General features: G+C 63.7%; 2 protein-coding genes across 2 annotated transcripts; both read right to left on the bottom strand.

The window, feature by feature from the left end:
* Nucleotides 1-4560: 4560 nt before the first annotated feature.
* On the bottom strand, nucleotides 4561-4953 carry QRFP (pyroglutamylated RFamide peptide). The gene has a single exon (XM_086764216.1). The coding sequence runs from the start codon at nucleotides 4951-4953 to the stop codon at nucleotides 4561-4563; it is 393 nt and encodes a 130-aa protein (XP_086620342.1).
* Nucleotides 4954-6958: 2005 nt separating this feature from the next.
* Nucleotides 6959-22742, bottom strand: FIBCD1 (fibrinogen C domain containing 1). Its single transcript, XM_086763775.1, has 7 exons — nucleotides 22665-22742; nucleotides 17321-17797; nucleotides 16259-16418; nucleotides 15328-15464; nucleotides 10398-10494; nucleotides 9917-10096; nucleotides 6959-9623 (listed from the first exon to the last, which is right to left on the bottom strand). Exons 1-7 carry the CDS (start codon nucleotides 22734-22736, stop codon nucleotides 9364-9366), a joined length of 1383 nt encoding a protein of 460 aa, XP_086619901.1. The 5' UTR covers nucleotides 22737-22742; the 3' UTR covers nucleotides 6959-9363.
* Between the last annotated feature and the right edge of the window lie 77 nt (nucleotides 22743-22819).

Below are 22819 nucleotides of genomic sequence, written 5' to 3'. Positions count from 1 at the left end.
TGTTAGTCTGTTAGCGAAGCTTTTCAAACCCACTTACCTCCCCTTAGACTCTGCGTCCGAAAAGAGTGGTTCGCTGTTTGGGGGGTTCACTGGGGCTGGTGGGCTGGTTTCCATGTCCTTTTGATCTGGTTCTGAAAAGTCAGGAGGGGAAAAAGATGCACAGAATGAAGACTGTGTCATCACCTCTTTTTGAAGCACTTTGCTGTTGTCTTCAATGAGACTTAAATCAGAGATGGACTTGAAACTTTTCTTCCTGTTTGTATTCTGTAATTCAGCTCCTGTTGGTTTTCCTTCCTGCTCTGCTATGAAATGACCTGTGACTTTCTCTCCTCGGACAGCTCTGGCTGCTCCTTCCCTCATTTCTAGTTGTGCCCTGGGTGACGCACGCCCGGCGTGGTGCTCTGAGCACAGACCCAAAGCAGAGAGCTTCCCGCTCATCTCCCTCGAGACGCCGGGATGCCCAACGGCCACAGCGCTCGCTTTGCAGGTTTTCTGTCTAAAAATTTGAGATAATGTTGTTTCCAAAAGTCTGTCCTTATTTGCTGGTTTTGGACTACCTTCAGCCTTTCCAGCAAATCTTGAGGGAGGGACATAGCCAGGCACTAAAATGAGACACTGCCTTGGGTAATGACGATGCTGAAGAGCAAAAATGGTGAGAAGGAAACAAGGGCAGATGGAAGCGAGTGGTGTCCCCAAGGTCCCATAGTTGCTCAGTGATGTTTTAGGGTTTTAAGCCAGTTTGCCCAATTTCTAATCCCCTCAACAAGTCCCTGCTGAAATCCGTCGGTCTGGGTGTGGGGAACCAGTCACTCATGGGCCGTGGGAACAAGGCTCATCGGAAACATCGTCCTGCTGTCACGGCGATTGCGTCGGGCCGCTTCTCAATGACCGTGACGAAGATGAAGAGAGGAGCAGGAGGATGCTGTTGGCAAGTATAAATGTAAGTAATGGCTTGCACTTGGCGAGGCTCAGGCCGCTTTCCAGCAAGGTGGTGGTGCCCAGTGAAGTACACGCAGAGCTGCAAGGCGTTCCTGGTTGGTTGGTGACGATCACCCACGGCAAAAAGCCGTGTCCAGGCTGCTCGGCGTGTACACCTCTAGCATAGACTTGAGTATGGTGAATAGCTGTTGGCCGAGGGAAGATGGAGAAGCTGAACCTGTCCCTAGATGCTGGTCACCTCCATCCCTGCTTGCTTAGGGACCAGTCCATGGAGTCATGGGAAGGCAGAGGCCGGTTGACCCGGCTGCGGAAAGCCGTGGGATCTGCAGTGTGGGGAGTGAAGGAGAGGGGATGAAAGGCTAAATTTAGCTGAGTACAGTAGGAGTTGATTTAACAGATCGATGCATTTAACAGTTTGATTGCTTCAATTTTCAAGGCTATTGAGCTTGAAAGTGAGAGTGCTCTGGGGGGGAAATGGCTGTGTTTGTGTTTTTTGTTTTGGTTTTCGTGTCTTTGAAATTACAATGTTCACTCTTTTAAATATTCCTTTAATGTCATCCTGCCTTTTGTTGAGAAGCTGCTTGTCACAAGATGTAAAAAGTGGTCAGTGTTTTAAACTCATTCTTTTTCTCAAAAGAGAAAAAAATAAAAGCTGGGCTGGTGTGGCAGCCTGTCTTGGAGAGATGCTGCTGGACCAGCGGCAGCACCACCTGCCCCCCCGGGATGATCGGGGCCAGCTGACAGCCTCTTCCTTGTTCGACACTAATCCTTTCACGACTGAAAAGAGAGGAAAAGATACTTAAGCTCTGCGTCACCTCTGAAGAGAGGGTTTGTGGCATCACACGTCCATCTAAACGTAGGCTGGCAGGAGAGCGGGGTGGGCTTTTGGTCTGAGGGTCCCAGGTCGCTGGGAACGATGCTGCTGGATCAACCTGCTTCTCCAGTCAGCCCTGACGCCTTGGCATCCGCTGGGGTTTCTGACATTGCCTGGCGCGTGGGTTCGTAGGGCTGCAGGTCTGCCCGGGATGGAGGAAAGATGAGGAGCAACCTCCGGGGACAGAGGGGATGAGCAGGAATGGGGCCAGGGCAAGGACAAGGGTTGTACCCTGCTCAGGGAAGGATCACAGGGTGTTTTATGGTGTCCCAGCAGCGGTGGTGTTGGCAGCAAGTGTCTGCATCGGCTCTTGCTGGCTGGTGGTGGGGTGTAGGAGGATCCAACATGTACTTGGTGCTGTCCCTTTGCGGGTTGGCCTGCACGGGGGGCGGCGGTGCCCATGCCCCAGGCTGGACGTCCTGCCTTCCCTGCGTGGCCGTGCCGAAGTGAATCTGGCTCCTCGTGGTTCCGTGTGTGGGTGGGCTCCGAGCTCTCCAGCTCTCAAAGGTGCTGGGGGTCTGGGTGTTCCCCTGGGAGCTGCCCCACAAAGGGACCCGGGAGGGGAGGGATTGTGAGGGGATGCGGGCTCTCGCGGGAGCTGGATGGGAGATGTGAGGATGGGCTTTCCAGCATCCTGGGGGTTGCTCCTGGTGTGTTTCCCCATCCTTCCTACCAGACAACACCCCCAGACTCCAGGCAGTTATTTTCCATCCGCTTTTACCTCCTCCTCCCCCACCAGCCTCCACCACCAAGGAGCAGTAACGAGGAGCCCGGAGCGTTGCCTTTCCCCACGTGCACCAGCCACCCCGCTGCGAGCCGAGGGGTGCTCCGGGGGTGCCACGGGCCCTCGCCCACCCCACATCACAGATGGCCTGGACCCCCTTTCCTCTGGGGGGTGAGGAAGGTGATGGCACAGAGCTGCCCATCAAGGAGCCCTCCAGGCACACGGGCTGAGCCCGGCTCTGTCCCAGCCGCCAGGTAAGCGCTGTGGGAAGCTCCGGCTTTTCCTTTTCAGTTAGACAGAGGGTTATTGGGCTTCAATCAAAGGCCCGTTATACGTGCGGTTTTGTCATTCTGCTCTGAGCCTCTTCTTCTCTTGGACTTGAGAGCAGGAGCCCAGGCATCCCCACCGGCCCCACCATCACTCAGCGGGTTTCCTTTCCCTTCCCACAGCAGACAGTGCCACTTTTCCCTGCAGCGATCTGTCACGGTAAAGCCAGGGATTTACCAGCCCTCACGAACCCAATGTTGCTCCAAAACTTTCCCCTTCCCCCCTACCATCCCTTCTCTCCCACTCTAGTGCGGGTTAAATTGATCAGTGCGTATTTATTGATGGTTTGGACACTCGAAAGAAAGGGGGGGAAAAAAAAAATTAAGATGTTGCCATAGAAACATCAATAAAGCTCCCGTCTCCGCTGCGCGATGCGAGCGCTGCGCCTGCATCCCCCGAACCCACGGCCTTTGGTGGGGTGGGAGGTGAGAGGGACTGGAGGTGGGTTTGAGATCGGAGGCGGGTTTGGGCTCAGCCGCCTGACTGCCAGCGGGTTTGTAGGTCGCTGGCGTGGTCCCCGCGGTGCGCGATGGCTACTGCAGCGGAGATGGGGGGGAAGGAAAATGCCCTTCCTCTCCCTCACCCTTGCAGCCGGCACCGTTCTCGTGCAAGGGCCAAATCCCGGCATCATCTGCATCCCAGGCCCAGAGTCCCTCCCGTTCTGCACCCGTGGGACCGTGACCCACACGTAGCTCCCCGAAGCAGCCTGCGCTCACGCCTCCACCGCTCCTCCCTAGACCTGGCCGCCCCACGGCTGGCGTTTTCCCGTCCGTCCCAGCTCGCCTCCATTCAGCCTTCGCTGGCACCGCGCTCCTGCTGCGACAACAGCTCGCGCCGGCCCCGGCAGGGCCCTGTTAAGTGGCCTGTCTGCTTGATGGATATTACAATGCACCTCTCAGAGCCTGATTTTTATTTTTTTTTATTAATTTTTTTTTTCCGCCCAACCAAGTCCTGCCACGGTCTTTGATTTTGAGGGTACAATTTAGCACTTGCAAATAATTGCCCTGCTTCATTTTTACGCCTGCGATGCAGCGTTAGCAGTCCTTAGGTGTCTAACTTGCCACGAGAGCCAGAAGCCGGGTAGCTGGACCTCTGATTACGAATTTCTCTGCCTGCAGCAGCAGGCACAAAAGCAAACGTCATCGTTGGCATTGGCAGGGCTGAATCTGCCCGAAGGAGGAGAAGGCAGTCGCTGAAGAGCGGGGCTTTTCCTTCGCAGCTGTGGCCGCGCTGGCTTTTGGGGGCGGCGATGCCCCGTGCTGCACCGTCGGCAGCGGAGGGGACGGGAGAGCAGGGGGACCGGTGATGCCAGGGCAGGTTTCCGTGCTCGTGCCAGAGATTCCTAAGGACAAGATTTTCTTGAGCCCCGCTGCTCTGGCCTGGTTTGCACGCAGGAGCCGGCTCTTGTCAGTGGCATCGTGACGCTAAGCAGAATTTGCTGCCGGAGGGACTTTTCCGTAATAGGCAGGAGAGCAGCAACGCTGCGGCTCCGCGGAGAGCTGAGGGACCCTGAGCAAGGGACGTGAGATCTGTGGCAGGGCTGGAAGGGGAGCAAATGCCATGTCCCCCCTCCCCAAGGCAATCCCAGCAGCAAAACCCCCCAAACCCCTTTTGTCTGAGCAAACCCAGGTGAGGTGGAAGGAAAGGATGGGACGGGGTGACCCACAGGAGGTGGGGGGGGTCGAGTCCGGGGCCCTTATCTCCCGAAGCGGAAGGTGAAGCCCCCTTTTTTCCTGTTGTAGCCATTGAGCTCCTCAGCCAGGTTCCCCAGCGTGCTGCTGCGCTTCTCCCCTTCGGCTGACAGCAGCTCGGACCCCCGCTGCCTGTCCGGCCGCTGCCCGCCGCCCTCCTTGCCGTAGCCCCACAGCTCCCGGGCGATGCCCAGCAGCGTGCCCAGCTCCTCGCTTCGCCTCCGCTTGGCTCCTGCCCTCCAGCCGGCACCGGGGTCCTCGGCCACCGCCGTCGCTCGCCAGCTGGGCCGGAGCGGGGTCCCTTCCCTGGTGTCTCCCAGCTCCTGCCACTCGTTGGGTGGGAAGCAGGCCCCCAGGCTGAGGAGGAAGAGGCAGGACAGGGAGTAGGGTGCTCTCATCTGGGGGAAGCAGAGGAATGGAAAGATGTTGGTAAACTGCAGGGCATCCTCGGGCGGCAGCTAAAGCAGCAGCAAGGGGCTGCCCTGGGCCAACGCGCGTTCCTCATCCCTCCTGCAGCACCCACAGCCCAGCCCCACCACCCCTGTGCCCCGCAAGAAGACCCCCTCCAGCACCCCCGCCTCTCGTCCTGCAGCCTCCATCCACCGCAGCGGGGATGCTGGGGGGGGCTCTGAGCTTGCTCTGCCTCTCCCCCTCCTCCCTCACACCCGCTCCCTGCTCACAAATTGCAGCCCTGCAGCTGCTCCCCTGGTTCCCAGCCAAGAGCCGGGCTCCGCTGGGATGGGGGTGGCTGATGGGCTATTATCCGGGTGGGCTGATGGCCTCTGGAGCCCCCTGCTCCTCTCCGAGGCACCGCGGGAAGGACTTAAGTGCTCGCCTGAGCCGCCTCGCCTTCCCACGGCGCAGGGCCTGCCTGCGGTGCCTGGCTAATGCGAAAGTGGGGTAAGGTGCTCGACATCCCCCCCCCTGGTGCCTCCCCCCCGGCAGTGGGGTCTGCTGGGCAGAGCGGGAGGGGAGCGCGGTGCGGGGCGGCGTGCGGCGATGCACCCGGGGTGACCTGAGCACAGGCAGGGCTGCTCTGCCTCCCCTTCCTCCTCCCGCAAAGGCTCAGAAAGGGAGAAGGGATTTTTTTATCGTTATTGTTATCATTTGCTGCAGATGTCGCCTTGAAAGTTGCCACTGGTGATGGGGGTGAGGGTCTCTGCCCTGCGCTTGCGGGGTGGGGGGGGGGGCAGCTCCTATGCTGGACCCGGCTGAGTCGCATGCCCTCCCCAGCAGCCCCCCTGGCCGTGGCCTTTGCTTTGGAATGCCCCCCGCCTCATTTCGCGCCTTGCCGCTATTCTGTGCTCTCCCCCTTTGCACCCAGTTGCCCATCGCGGAGCCAAATCGCTGGGTGCGGCCGGAGCAGGGAGCACCTTCCCAGCATCGGCGCTGCTGAATCCCCTTCTGGGGGTGCTGGTGGGTATCCTGGCCCCAAGCTGCCTCCCCCCAGCCTTCACCCATCGAGGCACTCACCTCTCCACCGGGGCGATGCCGCCAGCCCTGGCCCTGCTCTGTGCCGCCCTGCGCCCAGACTGCGCTGGCCATCGCGCCTCGCCTGCCATTAAATACCCGCCGGCGCTAATTGCCGTCTCGCCCCCTCGAGTGGGTGGCCGTGGCCGCACAGAGCGGAGGCTGGGCTCCCAGCGGGGAGGGGGAGAACGGGGGCTGGCCCAGCCACCGCAATGGCAGCGCGGCCCCATCGCTGATGGAGGCGAGGCCTCCTTCGCTTGCGGCCTCGTTGGGAGGAGAGGCTGGGTGCGCGCCGTGCCGGAGCTGGCGGGGATGCTGGTGGGAGGGAGGGTCTCGCCATCCCCTGGCCTGGTGCACGCTCGTGTGCGACTGTCGGGGGTCCCAGACGTGCAGCTGGCACCGGCGGAGACCCCTGCACCCCCAAACCCACTCAAGGAATGGCTCTGCACGTGCAAATCCTGGTACTTCCCCCATCCTTGGCCCGTGCACGCAGCCCCCCGTGCTGAAGCGTGGTCCCCAGCGCCTGGCACCCAGCTGTCCCCTCCTGGGTCGGTCCTGCCCTGGTGCAGAGCAGGGTTTGGGGAGGGCAGCGGGAAGGGGCCCAGGGCACCGCTCAGTGCTCTGCCCGTCAGCACGGGGAGCAGGTCCCCTTGGCACCCAGACCTCCCAGGCTGTGGCACCTAGGTTTGGGCTGGAGCCCCCGCTGCCCCATCCCTGCCCCGCCGGCTCTCCCCCGCCCTCCCCGGCAGCTGCGCGGCACGGTTTGGCCAGGCCAAGCCCGCGACTGGCCGGTTCCCAGCGACGCCGTGCCGTGAGCCCTCTGCGTCGCCCGCAGCACGGCAGGAGCCGCGGTAAATCCGGTGCCGCTCGACGGCAGGTTCCCCTGGCGATGCCCCTGCGCCGCGCCGCGGGCACGGCCGCTGACACGCCTGCTAACGATGAGTTCCTTTATTCAGGAGTTTAGAAATCCACATGTACAGCGTTGGACACCACTCACACACAACCTAGACTTCACGGCACTGCTACACGCCACGGCCCGGCCCGGGGCTTCGCCGGGAAGTTACGCGGCCAGCCCCTGGACCCCTCGCCCACCCCTGCCCTCCCCTCTCCAGGGAGGTGTCGCCACAGACGGGTTTAGCTTAATCCGGGGCGGCCATGTGCGCTCTTGGGAACAATCCTGGGAAATCCTGCGTCTCGGCGTGGATTAAATACCTCTCGTGCAATTCGGAACAAAGTCGTTAGGGAGTCCCGGGTGACATGAGCAGTTACACGGGGGTGCGCGACCGACAAACTGCGCGTACAGCGTCCCTTTCCCGGCATGGAAAAACACCGGTGGAGGGGTCCGGGGCGGGGGACGAGCCTTCCCGCCTGGGGCACGGGCTCTGTGTGCCTTCTTGTCCTGAAGGCAAGTGCTAGAAAACCCAGCTACGGCTAATCCACTGAAACAATCGAGGGAAAAGTAAAGATGGGCATCGCGCTCGCCGCCTGCGCGGGACCCTTGCTGGAGGGGCCGAGGGCACGCGGGAAGCCCCTTGGCGGGTGCTGGGGGCTCCTGCTCTTGTGCTGGTGTGGAAAAGCCTCTGCCAAGCTCCCCCAAATCCCGTCGCTCGAGAAGCCCAGCCTGGCTGGCCGCTCTGGGCAGGGATGGAGCGGGCAGGGTGCCTGCGCTCGGAGCTCGTGCGCACCCGAGGGCTCCCAGGACGGGTCTGGCAGAGGGGAATGCTGCAGTGGTCCCCAACGCGCCCGTTCTCCCTGTGTCCCTGGCAGGACAGACAGACGGGGACCCCCGCAGGCGAAGGGGCTCGTCCAGCACAGGATCTGAGGCGGGGAGGCTGAAATAAGAGAGAAGCACGCAGGGAAGTACGAATCTGCCGCAGCCGGGAAGGTGAGCCTTGGATCTCCCCGAGCCTTAAACCCCCTGGAAATGGGGGCGGCAGGGCCCCATCCCCTCCCCGGGCGGTCTGTCTGTCTGGCCGTGTCCCGTGGGGCCTGGGTCCGGCACGGGGGCTCCGCGCCCCATTGCTGCCGTAGCACAGGCAGAAAATCACGCGCAGGGTGGCGAGGTCCTGGCTGTCCATCCCTCCCTGCTCCCACACAGCCCACTCAGGCTCACTTTTTGTTTTTTTTTTTAAACAAAACCCCCCATTTAAGTCCTTCCAGGGAGCCAGAGGGAGAAGTCAGCCCCACACCCCGTGGCAGCTCCTCCTCGGTTATCAGGGCCCTGCAGATGCTAAGCCCCACTCGGGGCTTCTTTTTGCAAAACCTTAATGAGATTTGAAGAAATGAAAGGCTTTGAAAATCTGCAGGTGCCGAGCCAGAGCACAGCTCATCCTGAGTGAAAATGAATGCGAGTCCTTGGGCTGGGAGCGAGCGGGGGGGGGCTCGGGCAGGGGCACGTGGGCATGCTGTCCAAAGTCAAGGGTTTTGGGAAAGGTCACAGCTTTTGGACGGTGAAAGTCCGACAGAGTCTGAGCAGGTCTGGTTGGGAGGGAGGAGCTGTGAAACGCAGGCAGAGCCGTGCCGGGAAGCGAGCCTTCCTCGCCTCCTCTTCCTCCTTGCCACGCTCGCTGTTTCCCCAGCGCCGCCAAAACGCCTCTGTGCCGCGCTCGGTTCTGGGTGCGCGTCCCTGCGGCACCGTGCGTGCTCGCTTTGGGGTGCCCCAACCTGCCAGGAGGCTCCAGGAGCCAGGACGGGGATGAGGACGGAGGAGTTTGTGGCCGTCCCTTTCCATCTGCGTTGCTCTTGCAGGGGGGAGAGGCGGGCGTTTCGCAGACCGGAGAAGGAATCACCGGCACGGTCGGGCGTCTGCACCGGCTGCAACCCCGCCGAGCCCTCCCCGTCCCCAGTAGCACCACGGGATGAGCTGGAACCGTGGAGCAGCAGCCCCGTCCCTGTCCCAGGGGCTCTGCGGGGCTCCCCACGGCGAGCGTCCCCCAGTCCCTCACCAGCTCGGCCACGCTGCTGCTGGGTGTCTTGTACCCAAAGCGGAGGTGCCCAGCCTGCTGCGTCCCTTCCTCCCTCTCTCCAGGCAGCCCCTTCCCCTCCTCGCCAGACACCGCTGGGCACCGCTCCCCAAATCCCCGCAGCTCGTTGCCCTCTCTGCCGCAGCGGTGGGTGCCAGCTGCGGGTCGCGCTCTGGCCAGGGGATCCATTTTGGCTGCACGGGAGCCATGGCAACGGTCTGAGGATGTTCATGGGCACCCGGGAGCAAAAGCCGTCCTCCCCAGGGGCCTCCAAAGATGGGCCAGCCCTCGGGGAGGATGGCAACTGAGGGGGACGGGGCTACAGGGAAGGGCAGGGGGCTGGGCACAGGGTCAAGGGGGGCTCATGCCATCCAGCTAATTCTCCTCTCGGACCGGCCGGATCTTCATCTCGGTGAACTTGAGGGAGTACTGCCAGCCAGTCCAGGAGGACCACTCGATGCCGTCGGCGTAGGAGCTGTGGTGGCCCCTGAGGTACTGCCCGTTGAGGTTGGAGGTGTGGCAGTTGCGGTACCACCAGGCGCCGTGGTAGAAAGCCGCGCAGTTGTTCTCCGAGTGGTCATTGTCCAGGTCCTTGGTGGTGAACTTCATCCCGTTGTGCTTCAGGAAGGAGTCTCCTGCCACCGGGAAACAGGAGCCATGATGGGCCCTTCCCGCCCCTCACCCTGCCCTTGGGCTGTCTCCCACCTCGAGGGGCTCCCCGGGCACCCCAATGGGGCTCCTTTGGTGATGTAGAGGGCACTGGTGGTCCCCAACCCTGCAAATGCCCACCCGCAGCTGCTCTCCTGCCTCCAGCTCCCTGCGGCTGCAGGGACGCAGCCAGCACCACTGCCAGTACCAGAGGATTTGGTGGCCGTGGGCACCCCCCGCCCCGAAGGACCACGGGCATCCCCCCATCCCACCGCCATACCTGCCGTCCCCGAGTAGTCAGCGATGGAGACGGGGTACCCGTCTTCCTCGGGGTCGACGGAGAAGAGCCCCACGCCGAAGCTGCCGTAGTGGGCGAAGGCGGTGCCGTTGTCGAAGTCCTCCAGGTCGATGCGGAGCTCGTAGCTGCCCTGCACCGTCAGCACGTGGATCCGCTTCAGCCCTGCGGCGGAGGGAGCTGGTGAGCGCGGGGAGCCCTGCAGGGACGGGGCGGCCCTGGGGAGGGGGTTTGGGGGCGGATGGGGAGCGGTTCCCACCCTCCAGCCCTTGCTGCACGGCCAAGGGCATCTGCTCAGCTCGCAGGTGAACAGCCCCATGGCTTCCCAGCCATCCGGTCCCCATGGCCGTCACTCCTAGGACGGCGCCTGCGCTGGCTCAGGGGGTCTCAGTGTCCCTGCCTTTGCAAAGGAAACCCTGGGCCCCCCCTCTCCCCACCCTGGACTTTGCCATCCTGCCCCACGCACCTAACCAGTGCTCTCCCGTCAGCTTCCCGAAGCCGTCCCGGTAGGCTTCCCAGCCGCGGAAAAAGTTGACAGAGCCGTCCTCCCGCCGCTGAAACACCTGGGGAGATACACGGGGCATCAGTCGTGGGGCTGTTCTGAGCCTGCGCACCCCGAGTGGCACCCCCTGCTCCCCACCCTGCTGACCGCCCCTCCCTGCCGCCGCCTTGTTAGACACGGGTGCAAATTAAACCTTTTCAGCTCAGTAATTACACGGGGACAACCGCGAGCAGGTCCCCAGGGAAATGCTGGATCATTATCTGCGGGCTCCCGGGGATCCGTGAGTCGGTTCGGATAAAACCCTTCCTCCGCCTGGAAATGGGAGCCGAGCTCGGGAAACTCGCGGCGTGCTCCTGCGGGAAGGTGGCCGGTGCCCCGGGAGGGGTGGGCACCCCGCGCCCAGATGGAAGCAGCCTGGGCTCTGCAGTTACGTCTAGGAGCAGAGGGACGGACGGACGGCGTGACCGGAGGTCTGTCCCCGCAGCGCGTGCTGCTCAGGCAGCCTTCCAGTCCAAGCCATCCTGCAAACGGCGGGATGCTCGGCGCCGCGTAAAACTGCGCTCTCCTGGGCAGCCGCCCGGTGATCGGGCATCGTTCCTGTGACGGCCTCGTTAGTCATCCCAGAGAAATTAACTGCGAGGCATCGACCGCCCTGACTCCAGCAGAGCCCCCAGATCCCAGCCAGATCCCCGGGGCTCAGCGCGGCTTTTCTCCTCGGAGCCTTTCCCTTTTTGTCTCCCATCTGCTCATCGGCGTGTCGTGCCCTGTGTGTTTCATCCCCTTTTATCCATCGTTTGAGGTTTGATTTATTGACAGTGATCTAGAAAATGCTGCTCCGTGTCCAACCATTTGAACTTAATTAAGCCTCCAGCCCTGGATTAATTGCATTAAACTTGGCTGAGCCAGCCTGCCCGACTGCCACCAAGCACCGCGCTCCCGCGGCCGGGGTGGCTGGGGCGCTCGGTGATTTAGGAAGAGCCGCCCCATGCGCCGGCAGCCGAGGGGTCAGAGCTCCCTGTCTTCGGGGCTGGGCTGTGCCACCGAGCCAGTTCACCCCAATTCCAGCACCCCGGGCTTGGGCAATGCCACCGAGTCCCTGCGCCGGCTGGGAAGCCGCCGTGCTTTGCTCCGTGGTGAGGATGCTCTGTCGCAGCATCCCCAGGCTGCTCCTGCCAGTGCAGGGTTTCATCCCAGTGCGCGGAGGAGACCCAGCTCGTGAGCTTCGTGCCAGTTTGCAGGCATTTTTTGGGCTGTGGGTGCCTGGCGCAGGCTCCGGCGTGCTCCTCGGCACAGCACGGCTCTGATCCTGCTGTACTTACCTTCTAGAATTAGAGCCTTAATTTTTATCCCATGCGTTGAGCACTTGAGAAGCTGTGGTTAAGCCCGTTTAAAGGGGCTTTCTTCAGGCTTCCCGGGAAAGGGGGACAGCGTGGCTGGACGGGGGCCCGAAGCTGATTTTCCCCGGTCAACGGTGGCTCCGGTGCTGCCGCGCGGGGAAGGCAACAGAAGCGGTGGTGCTGCTCCCTCTTAATCGGCTTTGACCCGCCACTGTAAATAGGCCAATTGCCTGAGTGGTGCCCAGGGAAGCGTGCGGGGTGCATCGCCGTTGGCATGGCTCGGCACGGCTCAGCATCACCCCAGCGCTGGAAGAGCCCTCGGTGCCCCACTGCCCACCACGCTCAGCGCCAAGAGGCTGGGAACCAGGTCAGAAGGGCTGGTGGGTGCTGGAGGTCCTGTATCCAACTGCGTCTCCTGCTCCATCCTCATCATCCCTCATGCATAGTCCCTTCACTCATCTCTCCTGCGTGAAGGCAGGGAAGTGGGAGCCTCCTCCTTGCCCCCCGCGCCGGGACACTGCAGGCGCTGGGATGCGGCACGCACCGGTGACCCCCGGGCTCGCTGTCGCGCTGCCAGCCCTGCCGTGCTGCTCTTTTCCTCCTCATCAAATATGCATCACCCCCTCTTAAGCAAAAAGGATTTCCTTCCCTTCTTTAAGGCAAAGTTAAAATATTTATCTCCCCCGCTCTCCACCTCCCCGAGTCGCCCTGAGCCCGCGGGGCAGGGACAGGCTCCTGCAAAGGCACCAACCCAGAAAAATGGGTTAAAGCCAGAGGAAAGGGGGAGCGCCAGCCTGTGCCTGGCCTGGCGTTGGCAGCGAGGGAGGGCTCTGTGCCCTCTCCCCACAGCCCCTGATGCCAGCCCCCACCGAACCCCCAGTGAGCTCCACACCCCACCACAGCCGCAGCCCAGGGAGACGCTCGACCATCGCTCTTCCACCCCCGCAGCGCTCGAGCTCCCGGTCAGGTTTTTGGCATCTGCGACACAGACCCTACAGCCTCAGCCCTGCGGGGTTTCTCCAAGCCCCCATCACAGCGGGGAGATCATCTTCGGGTCCAGCTACGGAGAAGATAAACCCGGAGCGTCACAGGAGCCAGTCTGTGGGAAGTGCCGATGCCGTGTGATCACCCTCCATCACCGCCATCCCGGCTGCTCCTGCCAGCAGACGTGCCTCGTCCCCGTTCGTGACCATGTGTAAATCACATCTTTTGGGAACAGCACCCATTTCCCTGGGCTCGTCTCACCCGCTGCCTTCGGCTCATCCCAGCCCATGTGTGAGCGCATCAGTGTCTGTTCAACTCCCCAGCCCGTGCTGGGAACCTCTGGCAGGTGGCAAGCAGGTTGGGCGAGGCCGTCCCTGCAAGCGTCCCTGGCATGGCAGGTGCCCACAAAGCTGGAAGCCTTCACTTAACATCACCATGGCCTTCGTCCTGCCAGCACAGCCTTTTCTTCCGCAGCCTTCAGCTTCCCCACCGCTTCCCGGTACACGCTGTACATGGAAAATGATGCTGAGGTGGCCGGAGCCGTCGTGGCACCATTGCTCCCGCGGCTGAGATGCTGATGCCGGGGGCTTTGCCCTGGCTGGGCAGCGATGGAGGCTCAGGGGCGCCGGGAGGAGCACAGGGCTTTTGCAGACTTCCCAAGATGACACCATGTGAAGAGGCAACTTTTCCAGGCCTCCAAGGATGCCGAGCCTTCCCTGCCCTCCGTCGCCCCGTTATTACTTTAATAAAGCGCTGGAGGTGAGCGTCTGACGGGGGAGTCGGGGTCGGGCTGGGCAATGACACGGCTGCAGCCCCGGGGTGCTGCGGCAACCGCAGTCAGTGCTGAGCGCTGGCTGCAGATGCTCCCACCGACCCGGACCCACACCCAGCCGGATGCAAATGTGGCCCCGCTGCTGGTGGGCAGGACCGAGGGGGATGTTGGCTGCCCCGGGCTGGCTGCAGCCGTGGCGGGGATGAGAGGTGTTTGTTGGGCTGAGGGCTGTGCCTTGCTCAGCCTTCCCGAGGAAGGGGACGGGGAACAACCAGGGGACCCTGCCTCTGGCGAGGGGACAGGGTGATGCTGCAGATTTGGAGGTGAGTGACCTTGGCCAGGTTTCTCCCTGACAGAGCGTTGTGGGGACTCTTCCCCCTGCCCCGTTCCCAGTGGTCTCCGAGCCGTCCATGCAGGGTAAGGCTTAGCTCAGCTGCTCCCAGGCTCCTGAGTCAAAATTGATTCAGCTGCTGCCATCGCTTCCACCCACCCACCCACATGCAAATAAGCCCAAATGTCAGGAGTAATCGCTCCAGAGGAGGAGGAGGGGAGGGAAACTTCCCAGGCTCTGCAGCAAAGCGCTCAGCCATGCCACGGCTTTCCCGGAGCCCGGGTGAGTCAGTGCCCCAGGGAGCCCCTCTGTGTCCCCAGCCTCGCAGGAGATGGCTGAGACACCCCCCCTGCCGACCCTGGGGGCATGTTTGGGAGCCCGCGCTACGGGAGCCTGGGGTGGGCACCCTCAGCCCCGCTCCGGATGCGCCCATCTCTGGGATGCTGGGATTTGGCACCTGCTTTGGTTCCCCTGCCCCAGTCTGGGCAGGGCAGAGCTGGTGCTGCCCACCCTGCTGCCAGAGCCCACGGTGCTGCTGGGTGTAAAAATCATTCGCTTTGCCCCCTCCCTGGCCCAGCCGGAGCCCTCCTGGCTGCAGCAGCTTTAAATAAGCCTCTGAGCGTCTCGCTAATCACCTTGGGCTGCTCTTCAGGCAGCGCTGGAGCGCGGCTGGGGCTGGCGGAGGCTGCGCACGGGGCTCGCGAGGACCCTCCCCACCCTCAGGAGCCAGAGGGGTCCCCCCTTTTCCCTCTGTGAGCCCCCCCTCAGGAGCTGGGGTTGCCGGGGCTGGGCTGTGCCTCAGTTTCCCCACTGGCGCTGCTGGTGCTGATCTGTGCGCAACAGGTTGCTCCTGCCCGGGGTGGGCTCTGGGCAGGCTGAGGCTGAAGGCTCTTCAGCCCACCAAGGGCAGGGGGGCTAAGCTCCCTCCTGGCACCGCTCAAAGCTGCTTAGGGGAATCAGATCGTCGGGATTTGTTTCCTAGAGCGCCCAGCTGGAGGGGTGCCGGCCGGCTCGGCTCACCCAGCGTGCCCCCCCACCACTGCCCTGGGACCCCCTCGCTGCGCTGCCAGCACCCCGAGCGATGCCCTCCTGGGCAGGGGCTGCTCACATCCAAGAAGTCCCCGGGGTAGGGGGGGCTCCAGGTTTGGGGCTGTCAGTGCTGTGTCCCCCCGGCTCCCTGCCCCCATTACTGTGATTACGGGGTGGCTGCAGCCGCCACGGCAAAGTGAATCGGACAGGGCGGCCGGGGAGCGAGTGAATCAGCACGGCACCCCTCTGCTACACGAGGCGAAACGCGCTGGGTTTGGGGTCCGTCCTCAGCCCCAGCACCAGCTCACTGGGACCACCAGGATGGGGCCAAGTGCAGCCCCCCGCCCCACAGTGCAACTGCAGTCTCCCACCCCGGCGCAGGGACAGCCCGTGGGCGGCGGTGGCATCACCCGGAGCCCCCCCAGCGTGGTGGCAGCTCACCGTCCAGCCGCCCCCGTCGGTCGTCATGTCGCAGTAGACCTGGAAGCCGGCGGGGTAGTGCGTGGGGAAGATGGAGTAAACCCCGTCCTCTTGCTGTCCGCTCGCGTAGATGTCAAAGCAGTCTCGGGGCCGGGAGCCTGCAGCATGGCGTTGGGATGGGGTGGGACGAGAGGAAAGCTGGTTAATTAATGAGCTAATTTAATGTCTTGCCATTTCTTTCAGGCTCCCAACCTTGCTGCCAGCTCTGGTTGGTGGCTTGGTGCTGCCTTGCTCTTTCCCTCCTTTCTCCTCCGATGCTCAGGGCGCGCGGTGCCTGGGGGGACGTGGCCACCACGGGGACCCCCCCGGCAGCTGGCAGAGACGGAACCCCGCGTCCCCGTATGACGGCAAGGGCGGCTGGGACCCAGCCGGGGAGGAGGGAGCTGATGCCCGGAGGCAGCCGCAGGCAGAGCGTGGGCACGTGCTCGCAGCGCCGGGACGGTCTTACTCAGCTTCACCTTAACCAGACAGAATCACAGACTGGTTTGGGTGGGAAGGGACCGTTACAGCCCACCCAGTCCAACCCCCCTGCAAGGAGCAGGGACGTCTCCAACCAGATCAGGTTGCTCAGAGCCTGGTCCAACCTGGCCTGGAATCTTTCCAGGGATGGAGGATCAACCACAATGCTGATGAACGTGACCGGGTGGGTCTGCAGGGGCACGCAGTGGCTTTTGTGCTGGCTTTGCAGGCTGGTTTAGGGACAACTGGGGGCCGCATGGTGAGAAACACCCCTTCTAGGACACAACTTTCCATCTGCCCCCTACCCCAGCTCCTTGCCAGCCCCTCACTATTGAATCCCTTCTCCAGGCTGGTTGTCTCCCTCCCCTCTTGTCGAGAGCAGCCCCAGTCCCGTCCCTCTCCCCAGGGACCACCGACGGGGATGCCGTCTCACCGTTGGAGCAGCCCCGGGGCCGCGCTCCCCTGGCCGGTGCTCGCTGCAGGTCGGCCTTGAGCCGGGGCCGGGCGCCGCCGCGCTCCTTCTGCAGCGTGTCGAGGACGTCGCTGACGGAGCTCACCAGCCGAGCCATGTTGGTCTGGCTCTCAGAGAGCAGCTGTGGGCAGGGGGCACAAGGAGGGGATGAGGTTAAACGTGGTCGAACCCCTTCCAGCCCCTTGACCACCCCACCCTGAGGATGCTCTGCCCGCTTCCACGGCTGCGCAAACACAGTGAGCAACACTCCCTGCCAGAGTATGGGCTGGTGGGGACCAGGTGGAGACATGAAAGCCGGAGCAGATCCCATCCAGCATCTCCAGTGCTTTTTGGCCTGGGGTCAAGCTCCAGACAGTGCCTATTGCTACCAGAGCTGAGAAATCCTCGAACCTGGGTGCGTTGGTGCCGCCACCCCGCGGGATAAAGAGCATCTCTGGGCAAAGGGACAGGATCGTGGAGGTGGCAGGAATAGCCGTGTCCTGAGACAGCCGCCAGCTCTCCGTCGTCCCCCGAGGTGACCCGGGCCAGGCGAGTGATGCGGGGAGGCTGCAGCAGAGCGGCAGGACGGGGAGTGAAGCGAAGCAGTGGGGATCGAGCGGCTCTGGCCGGAGGGGGATGAGCACCAGGAGGGACGGGCACGGAGCCGAGCATCCAGCCATGCCCTGGGTCTTGCTACGATGCCCAGCAGACCCCCGGTGTGCACAGGTAAGGATTTCAACACAGCCTGTGGGCTGGGAAAATTTTGGGACTGTAAATAAGGGCTGATGGCTGTACGCACTGCCCTTGGGATGGTGCTGTACTGTGCTCGGCTCTGCTCAGAGCCCCCAGGCTGGATCTGGAGCCGGGGGACCCGCAGCGTGGGAGGCTGCACGCCCGGCTCGCCGGCCCCGGGGCGGTTTGGCAGCGAGACGCTGGCGGCCGATGAGATGGAGCTGAAGTTCTGCTTCCAAACTTGAACTTAAACCTCAGCTCCTTCTGCCGGAGGTCTCCCCTGGGCACTGTGGGCAGGGACTCCCATCTCACCTGGATGAGCCTGCCCTGCTCGCCTTGCAGGGCGCTGAGCTCCTGCCCCATGGCGCTGTGCCCCTTCTTGAGGCCGTCGCAGTCGGCGCGCAGCTGCGCGGCGTGCGTCAGCAGCTTGGCCACCTCGTCCGCCACGCTGACCAGCAAGGCCTTCTGCTGGCTCTTGGCAGCCTTGGCCTCGGCGTCGTGGTCGGTGACGGCGCGCAGCAGCGAGGTCTGCAGCCCCTCCAGGCGCCCGAGGGTGCCCGCCGCGTCGGGGCAGTTGGGGTCGATGAAGATGTTGATGCGGGAGCTGTCGGCTTTCTCGATGGTGACCAGCGCGTTGGCTTCCTCGGGGTTGGTGCTGATGACGGGGGGCGACTCGGTGACGGGCGTGTGGTAGTGGTTCATGAAGAGGATGGCACCCGTGACCGTCACGGCCAGAAGGACGGCCACCGAGAGCAGGACGGTGCACAGGATGTACCCGCAGCTCATCCTCTGCGGACAGAGAGACAGACGCCGTCAGGACCCACCTGGATGGACCCATCCCACTCCCCTTCATCTGAGAGGTGGGTTCGGGCTTTGAGGGGGTCCAGCAACGAGGGAGGTGATCTTGGACGTGGGGGTGGCGGTGGAGGAGGGGACGCGGGGACCCCGGGAGCCCTGCGGTTCTGCCGGGGACGCAGAGGCCACGGGCGAGAGCTCAGCGAGCGAAAGCAGCTAAACCCGCTTGGGAGCCGAGGAATGAAATAATAACGAGAGCGAACGCGTGGCGGCCGCCCGCTCCCGCTGGCATGTTTTATTTAAGGCAGCGACGCTCGGGCGGAGCAGCCCCGGCTCCCAGGGAGGTGCGCGCAGGGCTCCCTGCTGCCCTGGGCACAAATGTGGGGGGAAAAAGGGAAAACACCCCCAGTGTCCCCAGGGAAGCAAGGGGGCGAGGGCAGGCAGCGGCTGTCCCCAGCTGTGGGTCGATGCTGGGACCCGGGCATCGTATGGGGCACGTCCCAGCTGCAGGGGCCACGCGTCCCTGTCCCCCTTGTGCCCTCGCTGCCAGCCGGAGGGGAGCAGAGCTGCTCCCAAAGCCCTTGGGCCCATCCCGGAGCCTCCCGGCGAGGGGAGGGGGGGGTCACTGTGGGAAAGGTCTCCGAGCCCCCTGAGCATGGGGACCTGTCGGCTCAGCGCACCCAAGCTGCTCCGTGCGCACCAAGAGCCTTTTCTCCTTGCAAAGCGTGAAGTGCCAACGCTGCCAGGGTGGAGGGAGCGAGCTGCGACCCAGCCCCAGCAGCCCCCCGTCCCCCCCCCGCCTCCCCTTCTCATTACACCTGCGGGACAGAGGCTGTGATTTTCCCCTGACCCCGGCCACGGCTGTCACAAGGAATTGCAGGGCTGCCAGAAAGCTGCAGATTCGGAGAGACAAAGGCTACTTTCCCCAGAAACGAGGGGAAAATTGCTGCATCTGCAAAGATTTCCCGGCCCTGTCCCCTCCCGTGCACATCCATCTGGAGTGACACCTTCCTTCAAGCACCCTTCACTTCATCCACGCTCCTGCAAACATTTGCATTAAGGTGACCGCGGCTGCGGCGGGGCTGGCTGGGCAGGGGCCGGGGGGCCGTGGATGTCCCCCAAGTCCTGAGGGATGCTCCGTTTTTGTTTTGTTTTTTTTTTTTCCCAGCCCACGGAGCGAGGCTGGAGATGGAAGAGGCGCTGGGTTGAACGGGAAGCCGCCCTGCAGGGACGTCGGTAAGGAGGCAGCCGCGGGCTCAGCCCTTCGGTGTGTGTTAAAAGGAGATGTCAAAGGCAATAAGGGGAGCTTTCAGCAAGCAGAGGGTCGAGGAGTTTGCCCTGTGTTTGTAAACGTGGAGCCCCGGCTCGGGGGCACGAGGGAGCAGCAGGACGGCGGCAGACAGTGGTGGGAGATGCTCATCGCTGACACGTGGGCATGCGGGACTGGGGCTCGAGCCAGCCCCTCGGCACCCCGCGAGGGCAGAAGTGACAGCAGGGATGGCTGGTGGCCAGAGGCCGACGTTGAGTGGTTTGGGATCCACGGGGGGAGCAGGGACCGTGTCCTCGTGGCCGTCCCAGCTACCACAGCACCTTCAGCTCCCCAGCTCTGCACCCTCTCATCCCGCACGCTGCCGCTCCCCACCATGCTGATGTCCCCGCCGGGACACGCCGATGGGCTGCGACGGCCGAGGGACCCGGGGAGCACAAAGGGTTCCAGGAGCAGAGCCGTGCACGGCCAATGCCCTGTTTCCCACAGCCACGCAAATTCCAGCCGGGCTCTAACATCCCAAAATCCCGCAGCCCTGCCCCGGAGCTGCATCCAGCTGTGTTCCAGCCATCAAACCCCAGCATCGCTGCCCTCCCGCCGGCACCGGGAACTGGGGCAGGAACTGGGGGCTGATCCCCTTCACAAGTGACCCCCTCTGCTTGTGACCGCAAGATCCCGAGCGGCGGCAGCTTTATGAGTCCCACGGCATTTTGCTGGCGGGTTGTGTTACCTGGCAACCTGCGGTGGGGAGAGGAGGGAAACGCTCAGCTAGTGGCACCAGCAGCACTCCAAACTGGGGTGGGGGACCCCCAGCTCCCCCCAGCACAGCAGCTCCCAGCACGAGGCCCTGCAGACACCTCGGCCGCGCGCTCTGCCCCATCATGGCCACGGCCCTCGTGGCTCCAGCCCTCCCTGGGCTCCTGGACCTTCTTGCCAAGGCTTTCGGGCAAGCACAGGACATCTCACCATTGACCATGTGGCAGCTGCCCCAGTTCTTGACGTCCCGCTGGGGACATCCATCGGGCTGCGGGTCCCGATGTTTCCAAATCACTCCTTCCTAAGGACAGGAGAAGCTGGGAGGTGCTCGGGATGAGCAGAGCTTCACTTGCCATCCTGCTCTGGAGCTGGGACTGGAGCTGGGGAGGGAGCCCCAGGCAGGAACCGAGGCACTGTTGCCTCGCCGATGCCAAGCCAAGCCGAGCTCTCCGTACCCTGCGCTGGCTCCGGCAGTATCTCTACGCTTGGCCGCCGTGCCCTGTGGGAGCCAAGTCCTCAGTGCCCCAGCCATGCCGTGCCCATGGGCTGCCCTGGGGCTGGGGGTGCCTGCAGCCCCAGTGCCCATCGTTCCCCATTTCCTCGGCCAGCTGTGAGGGGCTGTGCTGGGCATGGGAGACGGCAGCTCCGGCACACGCAGCCTGCAGGGAGGGAAGGATGTGGCATGGCTTGTCCCTGGGGCGGCCGGAGCAGGGCTGACCCCCGGGGAGCACGGACGGAGAGCGGTGGTGGGAGAGGTTGGGCTGTGCCGTGGGATATGCTCTTGGAGGAGGAGGAGGTGCCCTTCGCTCCTGCCAAAGCCGCTGCTCTTTGCCAGCTCAGCAGGCAAGCTCTGCGCTGCGGGATGGTGGGCAGTGATCATGGGCAGCCCTGGCTGCTCTCCCCCCAGGCCATGCCCCCCGGACGGGAACGAACCAGAACCAGCACCCCAGTACAAACCAGCACCCCGGGTTTATTTCTGAGGCAGGTTGACCCTGCGGTTTGCATTGCCCAGGCTCGACCGCCGGGGCAAACTTCAGTCCGGGTGTCCCCACCTTACTGCCGGGGTCCGCACAGCCCTGAAGGAGCCCCGGGGCAGCAAGGGCCAGTCCCCTGCCCCCAGGCCACCGCTCACTCCAGAGCTGCTCAAGCCGCTCATTTTGCATCCCGGCTGCTCGCCCTGCGCTGCCCCTCTGCACCCTCCCTGCCTGCCCAGCTCTGTGCGGGGCTGCAGCCCCCTGCTCACCCTGGGGCAGGGGCTGCACCCCAGCCCCCTCCCCTGCACCCCGCTGCTCCCGGAGCCCTCCATCGCGCATCGCTCGCTCCCCGCAAGCAGGGAGGCAGATGAGCTGAATCCCAGCTCCCGTTACCTGCTCTCCTCCGTCATCCAAAGCCCGTCTGCTACCGCTTCTGCAGCGCGGCGCGTTTCGTGGCGCGGGGAGAGGAGAGGAGAGGGCTGGCGAGCACGCCGGAGCTGGCTGCACGGGTGAGCAGGCAGGCGGGCTGGGATGGGGTTTCCAGCTTGAGCTTACGGGAGCTGGGAATCCAGCACAGCAAACTCTGTGGCTCCTTCTCAACCCCCTCCCCGCATGAACCACGGGCTCTGGGCTGTTGTGTCCAGCCCAGTACGGGCGGTGGGGCTGGATCCATCCTGCCCAGCTCATCCCTGGGGCCATGGAGGGGCACAAAGCTGGGGGGATGGCAGCAGCCTGTGTCTGGCCGGCCAGCATCGCTCGGACCCCTGCACGGAGGGTCTGCTTGCTAGGGAGGCAGCAGGGAGAGGTGAGCAAGGTTTCTCTCTCCGAGGGGGTCTGGGGCCTCCTGTGCCACCCGGGGTGGGCAGCCCCTCTCTGGTGAGGTGAAGAAGCTGTTCAGCATGAATGGGCTGACTGGGGGGAGAAGGGGGCTGGGAGAAGGGTGCGCAGAAGGGAGAACTCAGGCAGAAGTCGCTTTCCTGCATCGCTGCGGGTGGGAGGGGGACAGGGAAGCAGCAGAGCGGTGGGTGAATGGGTCTCATGGCCAGGGCCGTCTGCTCCCCCTCATCCTCACCCACGCTGGGACGCGGAGGGTGGGCAGGCACTGCCAGCGCTCTTGGCTCCATCCCTTGGCTCCCAGTCTCCAAGGCGGACTCGCTTTCTCCCAGCTCTCCCCAGAGACACTCGCCTATACTCCGCACCCCAGAGCACAGGGTGGGCAACCACGTGCCCTGGCCACGTAGCCCACGCCTGGGCTTCCACACCTGCTCGGCAACCGGAGGCTGGGCAACTGGGTGCTACCTGTGAATTGGGATGGAAGAGCTGGCACACGTGCGGCGGGCTGTGCAAACAGGCGCCGGCACGTGCCGGATCGCCCGCGCTTCGCCGCACCCCACCGCAACGCCAGCCTCTTCCCCCCCAAAAATCGAGAAGGGTCCTGGAGGTGAGGAGAGGGCCAGGCGGCTGGGAGCCCCTGAGCCAAGAGGGGTGGGTCCGGCTACAGGGTGGAGGGGGGGGGGCTGAGATGCAAAAATCCCCCGCACGGGGTTATTTAAGCAATTTGTAGGGTGCAGCGGTTCATCGGTGGCGTGCGTGGCAGCCCCGCAGCATCGCTTGCTGCCTGGCAGAGGGGCAGCCCCGGTGCTGGAGGGCGAGGGGATACCGGTGCGAACCGATAAAGTCAAATATTTGGGGGCGGGGGGATAAGGGGAGGCAGCTCGGGGGGCTCCGCACATCGGGGCTGCTCACCCCATGGGGAGGAAAGCTAGCTGGAGGGAGGATGGGGGGGGCATCGGTGGGACCCCAGGGCTGGTCACTGCCCCCCATTGCCCCCTATTTCCCCCCACTGCCCCCCGCAGCCCCGTACCTGCGATTTCTCCTGCTGCCCGTCCTCAAGTTGCGCGGCTCCTCCCACGGTTTTCCAGCGCTCGTTCCCCATCGCTCCACCAACTTCCAGCCCGAGTGCCCCGAACACCCCCTCACCCCCAGGACCCCCTTTCCCCGGCAGCGCAGCCCCCGGCC

Source organism: Chlamydotis macqueenii, chromosome 20 (assembly GCF_036417535.1).
Source record: "Chlamydotis macqueenii isolate bChlMac1 chromosome 20, bChlMac1.mat, whole genome shotgun sequence".
NCBI lineage: Eukaryota > Metazoa > Chordata > Aves > Otidiformes > Otididae > Chlamydotis > Chlamydotis macqueenii.
Note: the sequence above shows the minus strand (reverse complement) of the source record. Positions and strands in the feature narration are given on the sequence as shown.

What these genes read in the sequence shown, in the direction of transcription:
- QRFP (XM_086764216.1), bottom strand. Translation starts at nt 4,953, where the DNA reads ATGAGAGCACCCTACTCCCTGTCCTGCCTCTTCCTCCTCAGCCTGGGG.
- FIBCD1 (XM_086763775.1), bottom strand. Translation starts at nt 22,736, where the DNA reads ATGGGGAACGAGCGCTGGAAAACCGTGGGAGGAGCCGCGCAACTTGAG. An exon ending in GGCAGCAGGAGAAATCGCAG is followed by an intron (nt 17,798 to 22,664) that starts GTACGGGGCTGC and finishes CTCTGTCCGCAG; the next exon opens with AGGATGAGCTGCGGGTACAT. An exon ending in AGCAGGGCAGGCTCATCCAG is followed by an intron (nt 16,419 to 17,320) that starts GTGAGATGGGAG and finishes CCCTGCCCACAG; the next exon opens with CTGCTCTCTGAGAGCCAGAC.